Below are 15,204 nucleotides of genomic sequence, written 5' to 3'. Positions count from 1 at the left end.
CAAGAAAGCAAGAAATAATCTAAAGTTTCATAAAATATAAAATTATGACATAATACAGTCATGTGCTGCTGAACAAGGCCACGTTCTGAGAAACGTGCCACTGTGCAGACCTCACCGAGGACACTGATACAAACAGGGACAGAGATGAAGTCACTGGGCCATAAAATCCTAAACGGCCATCGTGAGTACACACAGTCCAGCAATGTGACTGCGGTCACACAACGGGCTCCTCCTGGGAGAACTGTGACTCCCACAGCTACACACACGCGCGCGCGCAGGAAGGCTAGTTACCTTCTATAGGACAGAGGGGACAAAGGCAGGCTTCTGGGGACTGCGATGCTCTATTTCTTGACACAGGCAGTGATACAGAGGTGTCTGCTAAGTCACAGCTGTATACGCTTTTCTGTATATATGTTACAGTTCATCATCTTTGACAAGTTTAAAGAGAGAGAATAGGAGGAGAGGAATAAAGACAGCTGGATACGGGCAGCGACTGGAGGGCAAGTGGCATCGGGAGGGGAATCTTCATTTGTTTTAAGAACAAACAGTACATCCGCATGGTGATGGGAAATTGCCTCTGTGGTGGGGCTGTGGGCACGATACCAGGCTACAGACAGAATGCCACACACAGAGGCTGGCAAGAGTGGGTGGCATCGCAGGACAGCTTGAGGGTCAGGGCCGAGGGGAGAAAGGCTGTAGCTACAGAGGGCAGGGTCCTCCTGGGGGACCCGACAGGTCACAGAGGGGATGGACAGAGCCTGCGGTGGACGGGGCACTGGGGCGCGGGGTGTCTTTCCTTCCAGGACACAGCCCCAGTGAGCTGCCGGAGTCTGCTGAGTGGCCTCTGCCTGCTGGGTGCGGAGGGGAGGCCTGCGGCTGAGCTCGGTGTGTCTGCAAAGCTCCTGAACTTGCAGGCAAAAGGGCGGAAGCCATTTGGCAGAGGACAAGTTCCCTTGGAACTCTCGAGGGGTCTTGGATCAAAAGCGGCCCCGAGCTACCAGGCTAGAGGGGTGTCTAATGCCCCGCACGGCGCAGCGCTCCTTCCTCTCTGCCCTCCCCCAGTCAGGTCCTCCAGACTCTAGCGGCACCAGCGGCCCCCCGGTCTGTCAAGCACTTTCCCTTTGGGGATCATGGACTCATCACCACACAGGCACTGGGAACACAGGAGGGACAGAGCCCCGGACCCTGCGGGGAGGCGACGTGTACACAGGCACGCGGTGACGGGGAGTTTCACAGGGTCCCAGGACAACACTCATCTCTGGATGCTGGGTCCAGACCAGCCTTTGCTGGCTGCTGGGCTACCTACTGCTGTTCCCTCTGCTTGGGGGGATGAGTGGATGGAGGAGCGGTCCCCGGGCTTGTGGCTGGACACAGGCCACCTGAGATTTCCTAACAACCGGTTCTATGGCATAGCCCTGGCCAGAGAGTCCCCAAGTCAGCTCCCCACAGGGACACAAAGGCAGGTGTCCCACATGGCGTGGTCACCCTTTCTGCTGTGCACAGCCCCGTGTCTGCCAAGATACCAGTGAGCGGCTGCTGGGTTCATCAAACACCATATGTCAGAGTAAATGTCAGTGGTAGATGATTAATTCATATCAGGAACGGAGGTATCGACGGTATCCTAAGGTACACAGCAAGGGAGTGCCGTCTGGGAGCTGCTGTCGTATGTGAGGCAGGGATCAGTGCCCTGCCAGCTTGTCACTGTGCAAGGGGGGCCTGGGGTGAGAAAACAGGGTGTTTCTAGAGCCAGGATGCTAGGGCATGGGTGACTGCTACTGAACAGCTGTGCAACCTTGGGGGAGCCACTTTAGCCTGCATCCCCTCATCTGTAAGAGGGGTCCATTCATCAGCAACACCCCTCCTCCCAGGGCCACAGGAGGGCACGGTGAGTCAATGTTGTAACAGTTCCTGGCACGCAGTCGGCACCAATGAAAGATACCGTGGGATGTGCTGGTGTCGCCATCCGTATCTACACAGGCGGCTCCAACATCTCCAGCCAGAGGAAGTGATGTGAGCTTTAGGTAACAAAGCCTGAGGACTCAGCAGGGCCTCACGCCATCCCCTAAGGAGCCGGAGACATCTGGAAGGTAAACTGATAACAGAGGGAGGGGTCCTAGCAGACCCAGCACCCCTCCTAAACCACAGGGTGTTCAGAGGAGGTGGGGACGCTGCAGTGGCCACCCAGCTTCCATGGTTTGTCCCCAGTAGGGCAGTATTAAGGGGTGATACAAGCTTTAAGAGTGGGAGGCAAGCTGGGTGTGGTGGCGCACACCTGTAATCCCAGCACTCAGAAGGCTGAGGCAGGAGGATCACTGTGAGCTCAAGGTCAGCCTGGGCTACACAGTGAATTCAAGACCAGCCTAGAATACATAGTGAGACCCTGTCTCAAAAAAACAAAAAAAGAAAGTGGGAGGCAATGAGCCAGTGGGGGCATTCCCAGTGGAAGGGATCCATGTTGGTCTTGCAGTTATTCTCCCCAGAAGTTGGAATGAGAAGATTGAGCACATGGTATATGCCTGTAATCCTAGCACGCAAGAGGTTGAGGCAGAAGGATCACTGCAAATCTGAGGCCAGCCTGGACTACACAGTGAATTCAAGTCCAGCCTGGATTACACAGTCTGTCTCAACAAACCGAGACGTAAAATAAAAAGAATGAGATGCATCTCTCCCTACTCCCTACTTCCTGGTTTGCCCTGTGATCATCCCCATGTACTCCTTCCATGATGCCACCACCATATTGGGACACCACCAAAGGGGCCCTCGTCAGGGACCAATGAACGGGACTGCCTACTCTTAAGACTTTCGCCTCTGATACTGCGAAGTAAACTACCCTTCTTTCTTTGTAAGTCCCCAGCTTTGGGTGCTTTGTTAGAGCAAAAAAAAAAGCACTGACCACCCCTGGATGAGAACCGCAGTCCCCCGGTGTGTTCCTGACCCCTGCCTGTAGCTGTGGCCGCCCGCAGCCCCCCTTCCGGGTCACACTTCTTGGCCTTGGCATTGCCATTCCCAACCTCTGCTCCTGCAGCCCAGTCTCTGCCTTCCACCTCTGTTTTCCGGCTTCCCAGCTCACCCTGTACTGTCCTGAACCCAACAGGCATCCACCGCTCTGGGCTCCCAGAATTGAATGAAAACAGCACATTCGTTCATTCCACACACATAAAAAGAAAACAGGGCTGAGTGCGCACCACGAAGTGGACTCCTGCTCTAGCCAGCCGCGCCTTCCCAGCAGCCTGCAGGGTATACGCCACTGCTCAGCATCTGGCCAGCCCTGCTGTGCTGAAGTTGGCGTCTGCAATGGTCACTGCAATGGTCACTGCATGGCACTCTTAGCCCAAGGGCCTGCTCCGGGGGCCTCTGCCTCAGTTTTCTTGAGGAGCCAGGTTCTGAGGTCTCACCTGACTGACTGGGGCCATGACACCTGCCCTGTTCTTCTGGAAGCTGGGCCCTGGTCCTCAGAGTGCCATCTCCTGAGACTCATGGTCTCACATGTCCCAATCGGAACAACCCCAGCTGTTTCCTTGGGCACCGTGCACCTGCGCGGGTCTGGAACAACTATCCATGTTGTCTTGCCAGACAACCCCTCATCATTCTTTCAGAGCAGCTCCCACAGCTCTGGCCAGCCCAACTGGAAGTGACAGCTTCTTGTGTCCCTGCTTGTGGGCTCCTCACAGAGATTTATGCAGCCTGTGAGTAGGTGGCCTCATCACCATTCTACATGTTCCTTAAAGACACAGACCATGTGTGTCACCTCAAGGCCAGCTGGGCCCGGCCCCTGGCCCGGGACTCTGGAGACCACTGCAGCACAGGTGCCCAGCATATGCTGAATGGATGGATGATGGGATGGGACGTGGGATGGATGAGCAAGAAGCACAAAAGGGACACCAATATGTATCCCCCTCAACCTTCCACTGGTCTGCTGAGCCCCACCAGATCCCACACTGCAGGCCTAGCCACGCCTGTCTCTTTCTAGCTGGCCCTGTGGCTGGCCCAGCGCCCTCGGCTGTCCTGGCTCCCTACCCAACCCTGCGAGTTCAGGGGTCCCAGCCTGGCCAGCTCTAACAGGTGCCCAACAAAGCCTGGCCGGCCCTGGGAGGACATGTATGCCTTCCAAGACCCGGGGCTAAGGTCACCACAGCAGGCCTCACCTGACTTGGCCCTCCTCAGGCCCCCCGCCTTCCTCTGTCTGTCTACACAGGGAACAACCCAGCCTCTCCCCACACCCTTCCTCCCTGAGTGGTGCCCCCTCCTCACTCCCCAGGCCTCCGACAGATGCCTGAAGGAGCTGCTTCCCCACCATCCCACCTCCAGCCCGGGGAGTTGAAGGAGAGATGCAGCTGCTATCACCCACCGGAAGCCACTCTGAGAGTTCCTGGGGTTGACCAGGATGCAGTCCCAGGTGTGACTGGATGCGTTCTGGACCAGGATCAGCTGCCCTTCCTCCCGAACCCGGCCACTTGAGGCATAGTCGGTTAGGGGCACCTCCTTCACCCGGAATGGATTTGAGAACAAGGTGGTGACGTTACTGAGGGTGTTGACCAGGCGGCCGAAGAACTGCATCCTCTGCGCAGCAGGCAAGGAGGCCCTGCCACCCCGAACCCTCAGCCTGAAAGAAAATGGGGTCTCTGGTCAGCTGGGCTTGGTCTCCCAAGGCCACCTTACCACACGCAGCCAAGTCCTGCATGGGCATCTGGCCACTCCTCACCGGTGCTGCCCCTGGATCCTAGGCCTGCAGGGACCTGGAAAGGAGGGAAAGAGAGAGACAGCATGGAAGGTCTCAGGGGGACTCCAGAGCCTTCCACCAGGCTGGGGATGCAGAGAACGCCCTTCACTGCCCAGTCTCTCGGGCAGAGACGCAGTTTCCCCATCAACGGCAGATGGCAGGTCCACCTAAAGCCCTGGTAAGTGCGGGGCCCTCAGCACCAAAGTTCTAGAAATAACACTTGGCGACCAAGGAGCCAGGTACAGGTCATTTCAAGTCCACAAGCAAATTAGCGTCCCCTCTACTAGGAACAAAAAAGGGACCAGGACCTGTCAGAGTCCACTGGCAGGAAGGACAGCAAGTGTCTGCCTCGCTCCTCTGCTCCCTGCTGTCCTGGTTCCCAAGGAGGCTGACAGAAGCCACTCCTTGGAATGAGACTGAGCTCGAAGACTCAGATACACAAAACTGGGTTTGAGGTGCAGGGGCGATTCAGTCAGCGTGTCTGCTCAGGAAGGGCCTGGTTTGGGTGACAGAATTCAATTACTGGCTCCCCAGGAAGCACACTGCCTTCCTAAGGTACTGGCATCAAATCCTGGCAATCATCCCTGTTTCTGGGCCACAGTGTCACCTGCTGAAAGTGGAGGTCGGTGAGCACAGTGCAGCAGTGTGGATGCCTGGGGGGCAGTGGCATCGGAGAGGATGCTGGTTCACAGCCTCATCATGCTCCAGCCCAGGCAATGAGGAGCCATGGGGACAGAGGAAGACAAAAGCCAAGAGGCCTCGCATCACCTAAATAAGTAGGGGTCAACCTCACCACACAGCCCCTTAGCTGGGGTGTTGCTTTCTGTGGTTTCCATGACTACAGTCTGAAAATATGACATGTTAAATTCCAGAAATAAATGACTCGTAAGATATAAACTGCACTCTTCTGATAGCATGGTGAAATCCTGCACCACTTCTGTGTCCCACCTGGGGTGTGAATCCCTTCCTCTGTCACACCATCTACCGCACATAGCACTGGCCTGTTAGTCACTCGGGGCCGGCCCGGTTACCAGGGTGCCTTCGTGGTGCTGCAATGCTGACATCTGAGGGAGTTAACAATAGCCACAAAGCCTGAGGGCAGTGGTGTTTGTGATTTGGACATGGCCAAGCCCTAAAGTGCTAGATATATGGTAGTAGGTGCTACTTATGGGGCCAGATATCCTCTGGGGAGACCGCTGTGATTACACCAGGAGACATTTACTGACTTATTATGGCTTAGATCTAAAATGTTCTCCCAAAGCCTCGTGTGTGTGGAAGGGGATAGGGTCGTGGGATGCTCCACCCAACAGTGGATTCAGGGGTGAACAAGTTCAGGGCCAGGTGTGCTATTAGGAGGTGGGTCACCAGGGGAGTGACCTGGGAAGGTGTGGTCCTGTCCCTGGCTCCGCCTGGCTGCCCTGGACTGAGCACCTTTTCCTCTGCTGTGGCCCGGCACAGCTGACCAGGAACTGAAACTGTGACCCCGAACAAACCTCTCCTCCTTTAAGCTGCAGGAATCCGGTATGGTGTCTCAGGAATGGGAAGGAGACTAAGATGACCACCTACTGTGCATTTAACCTACAAACCATGTGAGGCCCATGTGCTGAGAGCTTAGCACAGATGTGGAACGAGCCCAGGTTCAAATCCCAGCCTTGCCACTTTCCACTGTGTGACTGTTACTTAAACTCTCTGGGTCTGTTTCCTCAACTGTAATCTGAGGACTGGGTGCCTAATCATAGCACCTGGAGACAGTAAATGTTTAATGAACACTAGCTGGCTTTACTTTGATCACCCCCTTTTACAGATAAGGAAACTGAGGCTTCGAGCTCTGAAAACATTCTAAAAAGCACTATGACATCCCTCTTTTGGGGATCATTAGTAAGATATGTTGTAAGGACACCATGGGCTTCAGTTTTCTTCTCCTTAAAGGAGGAGAAATGAAAATAGCTAGGATAAAATGAGGATGTATTCTCATACATCCTCTCCGCTCCCTGTATTCTCCCATGCTTGGAGCCCTGAAAACAGAGAAGATGGGGCGGGGTGGTAAGGGAAGGACCCTATGGGTGGGACCTGGCCCCACGAAAGTTCTCCAAAACAAAGACACAGCAGGCACGCGATGCACTGATCCACGGTGGGAAGAGGACAGAGGTCTTCGGAAACCGTCACCCAGAGGCACTGTGTGGTCACAAGAAGCTACGACAGTGAGGACTGCAACCAGGCAGGAAGAGCTCAGAGGACACACCACACCACGCCTGCTCTGTGAACAGCAAGGACACCAGGCTGTCCCCGCAACCCAGCTCCGGCCTCACAGCTCTCAGCTTCAGACCACAGCTGTCCAGAAAGCCACGCCAACGATCACCTCTGCGCCTGCGCACGGCCACATGGCCACCTGACACAGGGACTGTCCTCTGCCTGTGTGTCTGGAGGAGCCGTGTGTTAGTTACGTTTCTCTCATGGCTGAGACAAAACACCCAACACCCAAAGTTAGAGGGGAGGGGGTTTATTTGGCTTACAGTTGGTAGAGGTCTCAGTCCGTGATCAGCCAGCTCCAAGGCAAGGACGACAAACAGGCAGAGCAGAAATAATGTGGAGCACACGAGGCAGCGAAGGTAACAAGAGCGCTAACAGCGTCTCCCTGTCCCTTTTGTCTCATCCAGACTACTTCAGACGGGCAGCACTCACACCCTTCATCCTAGTGCCCTTGAGCCTGGCATTGCATCATGAATCAGTGCCAGCCTCACACACTCTAGGTCAAGCCTATGCCACATGAGGCTTTGGGGGGACATCCAGACCCAAACCAGAACAGGCTGTCACCTGAGTTCCATCTCCAGCACTAAGAAGCACAGCAAAACAGAAACCATCTTCTGCCCTCCTGCCAGACTGCAAGCTTCATAACAATCACCACACTGAACACGCCTGGCCCCTCCCCATGCCCGGCACTGTCCTCAGAGCTTTGCAGGTGTTCACCACGTCATCCACACAACACAGTCACCCTATGAAGTCATTACTGCACTTTCCTCACTTCATATACAAGGAGCACAAGCGACAGAGACGAAAGGCGACATGCCCAAAGTCACACAGTGAGCAGGGAGAGGAGGCAAGATGTCCCAGCCCCAGAGTCTGAGCTCCTTCCCAGCAGCTGCTGAGTCTACTCACCTCGGGCACCACCATGGCACAATGCGTGGCTCAAGGAACATTTGCCAAAACAGAATTCAACAGAGTAAATGTTATGCATGAAAAAAAAGACTGATAGAAAATATGTATTAAGTGAGTAGATTAAGTTCATGGGCTATGTTTTCCTTTTCTTTTTTTTTTCTTTTGCTTTCTCCTATTTTCCAAATTGTAAGGAAAATGACTAGAGTTTCTGAGCCCCGGGTGTCCATGGGGTCATCCTGGCTCAGAAATAACGAGAGGCTTTGGAGATCAGCCAGGCAACCCAGAGTGGCTCTGGGGAGGGGTATTTAGGGCACCTGGCACACAGGAGCCCACTTGGGTTGAAGGAGGAAACTTACCACAGGGTTCAGCTGCCTCAAAGAAAGCTCCCCACTTCCTGGGAGGCCCCTCCTCGTGTCCCTGCCCCCAGCCCAGGACCAGCTGCTAGGGACACAGCAGAGTGGCCACCAAAGGACAGCAATGGTGCCTAGTCAGCCTCCCAGGGTTGGCAAAGGCGTAGAATGATGCAAGAGAGGGAAGAGCTCGGGACGCTGTCCCACTGTGGAACAACAGCAGCCACTGTGTCCTCAAGGGAAGAAAGAAAATGAAAATCACTGGCCACTTCCTAGAATAGTCACAGCAGGGCCACACAGGAAGGTGCTAGTGGGTGCCACTCTTCCGTTCCTGTCCTCAGACTGCCGGACTGCAAGCTTCATAACAATCACCACACTGAACACGCCTGGCCCCTCCCCGTGCCCGGCACTGTCCTCAGAGCTTTGCAGGTGTTCATCACGTCATCCACACAACACAGTCACCCTATGAAGTCGTTACTGCACTTTCCTCGCTTCATATATAAGGAGTACAAGCGACAGAGACGGAAAGCCAGGTTCTTCCTGCCCAGCGGCAAAGCGGGACACAGAATGGGAAGCGGGGAGCAGGCGGCCACTCAGGGCACTGACATCTTCTCCATTGGACACCCTCCCGGCGCAGCGTCCCAAGCTGCTGTACTGGTCCGTGTTGCCACAGCCAGACAACATACCTGATACCCTCAACTTAAAGAGGCGCTTACTTGGCTCAAAGTTTCAGAGGTTTCAAATCATGGTCATCTGGTCCAAGGCAGAAGGGCCTGGTGGAGCAAAGCTGCTTAGTTAATGGCAGTCAAAAAGCAGAGCAAGTTGGAAAGAGCAACCCATAATCCAACCTCTAGGAGTCTCTAAAGCTACTTTACTTGACAATCAAGCTTAACTGTCACATTCCACTTCTTGCCAACTGAATACCCAAACACATCGCCTTACACATTTGATCTCCAAAAAGAGAAAATAATGTCAACCACATAACATAATGTAACCACCCTGCGTACAACCAAAATGCACCAATTCCTTCTCCAAAGCCAAAACAGTCTTGACATTGCTCAAAAGTCTTAAGTCCAAAGTCTCCTCTGAGACTCAAGGTAAACTTTTGGCTGTGCACCTCTATACCAACTGCAAAGCAAGTTACATTATACCAAGATACAATGGTACGGGGTAAATATTCCCATTCCAAAAGTAAAGAACAACAGGAAAGAAAAAAAAGTGGATCAAGGAGAGACTGGAAGCCAGAGGGGTGAACATGAAGTCCTATACATGTCCGGGATCGAGGGCACATGGTGTGGGGCATGAGCTCCAAAGGGTTTGGGCAGCCCTGCCCCTAGGGCCTTGCTGGGTGCAGCCCACACGGCCTCTCTCGGGCTGGCTCACTCACTGTCTACAGCTTTCCTCGGCATTTATCTCACGTTCCTGATATCTCCAACTTCCTGGGATGTGCACCTTTGGTTTTACTTCTACAGCCTCACACACTTGCTCTCTCACAGGCAAATTTCTGGCCACCCAAGGCCTTCCATTGAAATCTGGGTGGAAGCTTCCATGACCCCTGACTCTTGCATTCTGCATTTCTGAAAAATTAGCATGATGGCCACACACTATGGAAAGTCTGCTGCCAGTATGAGCAGTAGCCAGGCCCCTCAGACCATGACCTCAGCAGCCTCTGACTGCCTCGATGGCTGAGCATGACGAAATTAATCCCAGGGAACCAATTCCCTAGATGGCCTTTCTAGAGCAGGAATCCCAGGGACTATCTTCTCAAAGAAAAGGTTTATACTTTTTTACCCTTGAGCCTGTAATGGATGGAGTCTTGTTGATTCCTCAAGGCACCTTTCTTCTTGTCCTAGTTCAAATTACTTGGTCTCCTTTTAATTTCATTCATCTCTTCAGCAACCACACCTCCTTTGGTCCCAACTTTACATGCAGTTCTTCTGGAGCCAAAATTTGAGTTTTGCAAATACTTCTATTCTGCTTTTTGTTCTTGATTCTCAATATACATCTCATTAAAAGCAGCCACCAGTGGGGCTGGGGATTTAGCTCAGTGGCGCCATGCTGGCCTCACAAGCACAAGGTACTAAGTTCAGTCCCCAGTACAGCCAGAAGGAGAAGGAGAAGGAGAAGGAAAAGGAAAAGGAAATAGCAGCCACCAATAACAATGCCACAGCCTCAACATTGGGTTGCCTTAAAATATTCTCCCAGATCAATTAGTCTACTGGCTCTCAAACTCAGCCTCCCACAGTTTTGGCAAATAGGCAAAATGGAAATAATTTTTGTGCTGTCTTAGTCATGTTCCTCATAACTGGGACAAAATACCTAATATTCACGATTTAAAAGACGCGAAGTTTATCTTGGCTCACATTTTAGAAGTTTCAGTCCATGCCCTACAGGCTCAAACATAGAAACTGCATGACAGAAGGGCCGGGGTGGAGGACAGCTGCTCATGCCATGGCAACCAGGAAGAAGATAGGGAAGGGAAGAGCCAAGAAGGGAGAGACACCCTTCCAGGTCACTCTCGCTGTATTCTGCCTTTTCCCAGCAGACCCCAGCGCCTAGCAGCAACTTAGTTATGGTGCCTCCGTGGTCCAATCCCCTTCCAAAAGCCCTGCCTACGAGTACATGAGGCTTCGGGAGGACACTCAGATGTAAACCGTAACACACGTATCTCCTCTAGTCCAACAGTCAGTACAGTCCCCATTCCCGTCTGAAATCTCCCAAGTGTGGCCTCTATTTTCTGCATTCCTATCAGCACATTCTGGTCTTCTAAGCACTCATGAGAATCAGCCATTAAACTCCGTCTATGGCATTCTAGGGCTTCTCTAGCCCGTATCTCCAAACCTTTCCAAACTTTTCCCACAAACTAGTTCCAAAGGCTTCTGAACCACATGGTCAGATACAGACACCGCAATGACCCCACTCTCTGGTACCAATGTTCTGTATTGGTCAGCATTCCCATTGCTGGACAAAATACCTGACACCCTCAACTTAACCCGAAGAGGGGTTTATTTGGCTCATGGTTTCAGAGGTTTTAGTCTATGGTCAGCGGGCGCCAAGACAGGAGCATCATGGCTGAGTAAAGCTGCTTAGTTCATGGCAACTGGGAAACAGCGAGGGCTGGAAAGAGAGCCCCGTGATCCAGTCACCCCTCCAAGAGTTTCTCGTGCCAGTCAAGTTGACAGTCAAGCTTAGCCATCGTGGCCACCTCCTTGCTCCCTCTGCTTCTCAGTCTCAAGCCTTTGACTTTCATTGTGTAGCATTTGCTTTCATCTACTGCAAACCGTCCCCTCCTGCTCCCTACGTGGGCCAGCCCCCTGCTTCATCTGACACAGACCACCTGACCCCTGAGTATATGCAGCTGTGTCATGCTGCCCTCTCAAGCTCTACAAGAAGAAAGACAAAAGCCCAAGACGTTCTGTGGTGATACAGACAGTGACAACGCTGCCTGTCCATTCCAGGCAAACTCCAGGTACCAATTTTGTCTCCTTTATGCGAGGCCAGCTATCTGTGTTTCCCTCCTTGGCTCCGCCTGCTCGTCAAGTCCAGAGCACCGGTGCACCCACCGAGCTGTTACAGGAAGATGGACGGTGTCTGTGGGGGCTGGATAGCAGGGAAGAGCTTCCACTGGTACCCTCACCTCACAGAGCCTGAGGCTACTGTTACGTTCAAAGGGAAAATTAAAGAGCGACATATTGACATCCACCAAAAAAGAAAAATAAATAAAAACCCCATACTGAGATCAAAAGAACAGAAGCTACCAGCCAGTTTTCTGGTCCGGGCTCAGCACTCCAACTGTGTATATAGTCCTGCGGCTGGGGAAGCTCTGAAGGAAAAACAGAGTCTGCCAAGGGAGCAGGGGAGAGGCTCCCCAGCAAGTACAGCAGACAGGCGTGCAGGGGAGGAGGGACAGGAAGTGCATGTCCACCTGCGAACAGCAAGCATTCTCCTCTGGGCTGGGCAACCGGGAGCAGAGAAGCTCAAGAAGGGACCATGGCACCGCTGTCAGAGTGAGCTCTGGTAAGAGCCAAGGGCACAGCAGCCACCATAACCACCAGGCTCCTGGCTGCTCCGGGGAAGCAGACTCTACTTGTCCCAAAGATGGGACCAGCTTGAGAAGTGCTGGAGAGGACAGGGAGAAGCGGCTGGTCACGAGGGGTGGCAAAGGTCTGCGTCCTCCATGGCCAAGAACTCCTGGAGGCCACTGGGCAGGTCTTGGGAAGGAGAGTGTCCTTGCCCCTGCCCTCTGCTGGTCACTCATCTGCCAAGGCCACCAGGCTTGGCCCTTCCCAGGTCCTCCCCTTCGGATGGTTTTGTGAGCAAACTGTCCTTCCGGACTAAGAGGACCCTTGTTGGGCCCGAGCCTGTCACAGGGGCAATGCCTACCCCATACCTGCCAAAGCCTCTGCTCGTCCTTCAGGCCCAGCTACGCTCTGAGGGCTCCCAGCACGGGACCTGCCCCCAAGACCCTCACTGCTGGCTTGCACCGTGGTGCTTCTGTGAATGCTCCATGAAGGCCCTGTGGGTCCCCACTTTGTTTGGGAAAACTTGAACTCCAGCAAGGGATAAGGGTTTCCATGTGAGGGGCCCAGTCCCTTTCAGCCACGCATCTTGAAACCATCACACCCAGGCCTCAGTGTACCTTCGAGAATGTCCCTTGCCCTACAATGTCCTCCTCTCCCGGGATTGAACCCAGGGCCTTCGCACTGAGCTACATCCCAAGATCTTTTCATTTTTATTTGTTTTAATTTTGAGACAGGGGCTTGCTAAGCCTCTAGGTTGCCGAGGCTGGCTCAAATTCACAATCCTCCCGCCTCAGCCTCCCAGAGTACTGGGATTATAGGTGTGTGCCAATATGCCAGCTCCTCCTCACTTCTTAACCTGTCTCAAAAATACACACTCAGTAAGAGACTTTTCAACCATGAATAAATTCGTTCTTGACCTTCAAGGCTCTGTTTAGCAGCCACCTCCTCCAAAAGCCCTGCCCGGCCGCCCTCTGCTCTTCAGCTCTTCTCAGCGACCTCACACCACCCAGGATGCACCCACTCGGAGGGGTGATGAGGTTGCCCCTGGTGGTTTTTATTTGTTCCCTAAGCACGTAGCCGCACACTGGGCCTGGCTCACAGTGATGTCTGATAAAACACTGAGGGACTTAATGGATGAGAACAAATGAATGAACCTCCGGGGCTGGGGATTTAGCTCAGTGGCCCTGTACCTCCCTCACAAGCTCAAGGTCCTGAGTTCGATCCCTGGTACAAAAAAGAAAAGAATGAACCTTTATAATGAACCCCGCAGGCCTGGCAGCCCAAGCCTCACTCCCTGGCAGGAGATAACAGCACCACCAGGCCTGTCTCCAGCCACCACTGCAGTTCAGGCTCAAATGATGCAGCCCACACTAACCTAACCACTCTGGGAACTCAGCGGCCGCACAGAAACTCCCCACACTGCTGCCACCTGCAGGACCCTGGCAGTGGCACCAAGGGCCAGGCCAGTCCCTTCCCAAGCTCTACTCTGGGAAGTTCTGCTCACGGCCTTCCAGGTGCTGACAGCTGAGCTCGCTCCTGCTCCTGTAGGCCTGGTGCTTCCTCCCTTCCAAAGATGACAGCTGATGCCTCGGGGCAGGACAGCTGTCGGGGAGCAGTGACAACAGCCAGGAGCTCACCTCACAGGCTGGGTCATGTAGGGTTCCGGGAGCAGAACACAGCCTGCAGTGGAAACAGGGCCCTGCAGCCCTGCCGTTTGTGACAGGATGTCCCATGACTGGAACAATGGACGCTGGCCCCTGCCGCAGGAAAGTGACCTCCTCCTGAGTGGCTAATGCCACCCTGACAGGACAGTGAGCTGCGGACATGGTTCTGCCCAGTGCACCAAGCCTTCTGTCGCCCCAACTTCCTGCCTGCAGCTCTTACTACCACAAAACCAGCACATGGGTGTGAGGCCACATTTGGGCCCTGTCCTCTCACCAGGCCACCACCCTTCAGTCAGCACAGGGCTCCACTTCTGCTGGTGGCCTCGGAGGGTGCAATCGTCACCTCTGTCCAGTACACAGGAAGAGTGAGGTCCCGAGAGGAAGTGGGGGTCTCACTGGGGTCTGGCCCTGCCATTCAACATTTTAATGGGTACTTCTGGACGGATGTGGGGTGGGAAAAAGAAACATCAAAGATTATCCTATGCCTTTGGTCTACAACTAAAAGAATAACACTGCATTTCCTAAGATAAGTAAGCGTGGGAGGGACAGGTTTTGGTGAAGGGTGAGGTAAGGATTGGAAGGGATCAGCCCTGAATACTTTCAGTGTGAAATGCCTAAGGGAGGCGCTGAGTGAGCAACTAGCTATGTGAGTCTACTGTTCAGCAGAAAGGTCCGTACCACACTGGAGAAACACATTTGAAGGTTCCTGGGCCCCATGTGCAGTGCAGTGTGGAGCACTTACCTGATATGCATAAGGTCCTGGGTTTGACCCTCAGCAAACACAAAGAAAAACTTGAGGACTGCCACAGTAAGGACAGTACTTAAAGATCTCAGACTGGATGAGATCACCAGAAAATGAGGCTAAGAGAAAGGGAGAGGGAGGGAGAGGAAGGGAAGGAGAGGGAAGGGAGGAAGAGAGAGATTTAAAATAGTTTTACAAAAATCCACTCTGACAAAGCTGGGAATGGAGGAGCATGCCTGTGATCCCAGCACTTAGGAGGCTGAGGCAGGAGGATAGCCACAAGTTCAAGGCCAGGTTGGGATACACGGTGAGTTCAAGAGCAACCTGAACTACAACAGTGAGACCCTGTCTCCAAAAACAAAAACAAAACAAAACTGCTTCTCAGCCTTTTTTGCTAAGATCAAGTATAAAAAAAACAAAACAAGACAGGCGTGGTGGCGCAAGGCTATAATCCCAGCACTCAGGAGGCTGAGGCAGGAGGATCGCTGTGAGTTCGAGACCAGCCTGGGCTACATAGTGAGTTCCAGGTCAGTCTCAACTACAGTGAGAC

The 15,204-nt window shown here is 53.4% G+C and overlaps 1 protein-coding gene across 5 annotated transcripts in view; it reads right to left on the bottom strand.

Moving 5' to 3' along the window:
- The window catches only part of Pla2g6 (phospholipase A2 group VI), a 45,614-nt gene that overhangs the window by 27,850 nt on the left and 2,560 nt on the right, over positions 1-15,204 (bottom strand). For 2 of the 5 annotated variants that reach the window (XM_010613055.2, XM_010613073.2), the window contains exon 2: positions 4,349-4,603. In XM_010613055.2, coding sequence (XP_010611357.1) covers positions 4,349-4,557 — 209 coding nt within the window. In that variant the 5' untranslated portion in view covers positions 4,558-4,603. Of the gene's footprint in view, positions 1-4,348; positions 4,604-4,702; positions 4,737-7,233; positions 7,403-8,232; positions 8,496-15,204 lie in introns of those variants that run through there. The other 3 variants (XM_010613062.1, XM_033766221.1, XM_033766220.1) reach the window with 3 other exon arrangements.

The sequence above is a fragment of the Fukomys damarensis genome, unplaced genomic scaffold, assembly GCF_012274545.1.
Source record: "Fukomys damarensis isolate Sample0158 unplaced genomic scaffold, DMR_v1.0_HiC HiC_scaffold_19, whole genome shotgun sequence".
In the NCBI taxonomy this organism is placed as follows: domain Eukaryota; kingdom Metazoa; phylum Chordata; class Mammalia; order Rodentia; family Bathyergidae; genus Fukomys; species Fukomys damarensis.
This window is presented reverse-complemented; position numbering and strand designations above follow the sequence as displayed.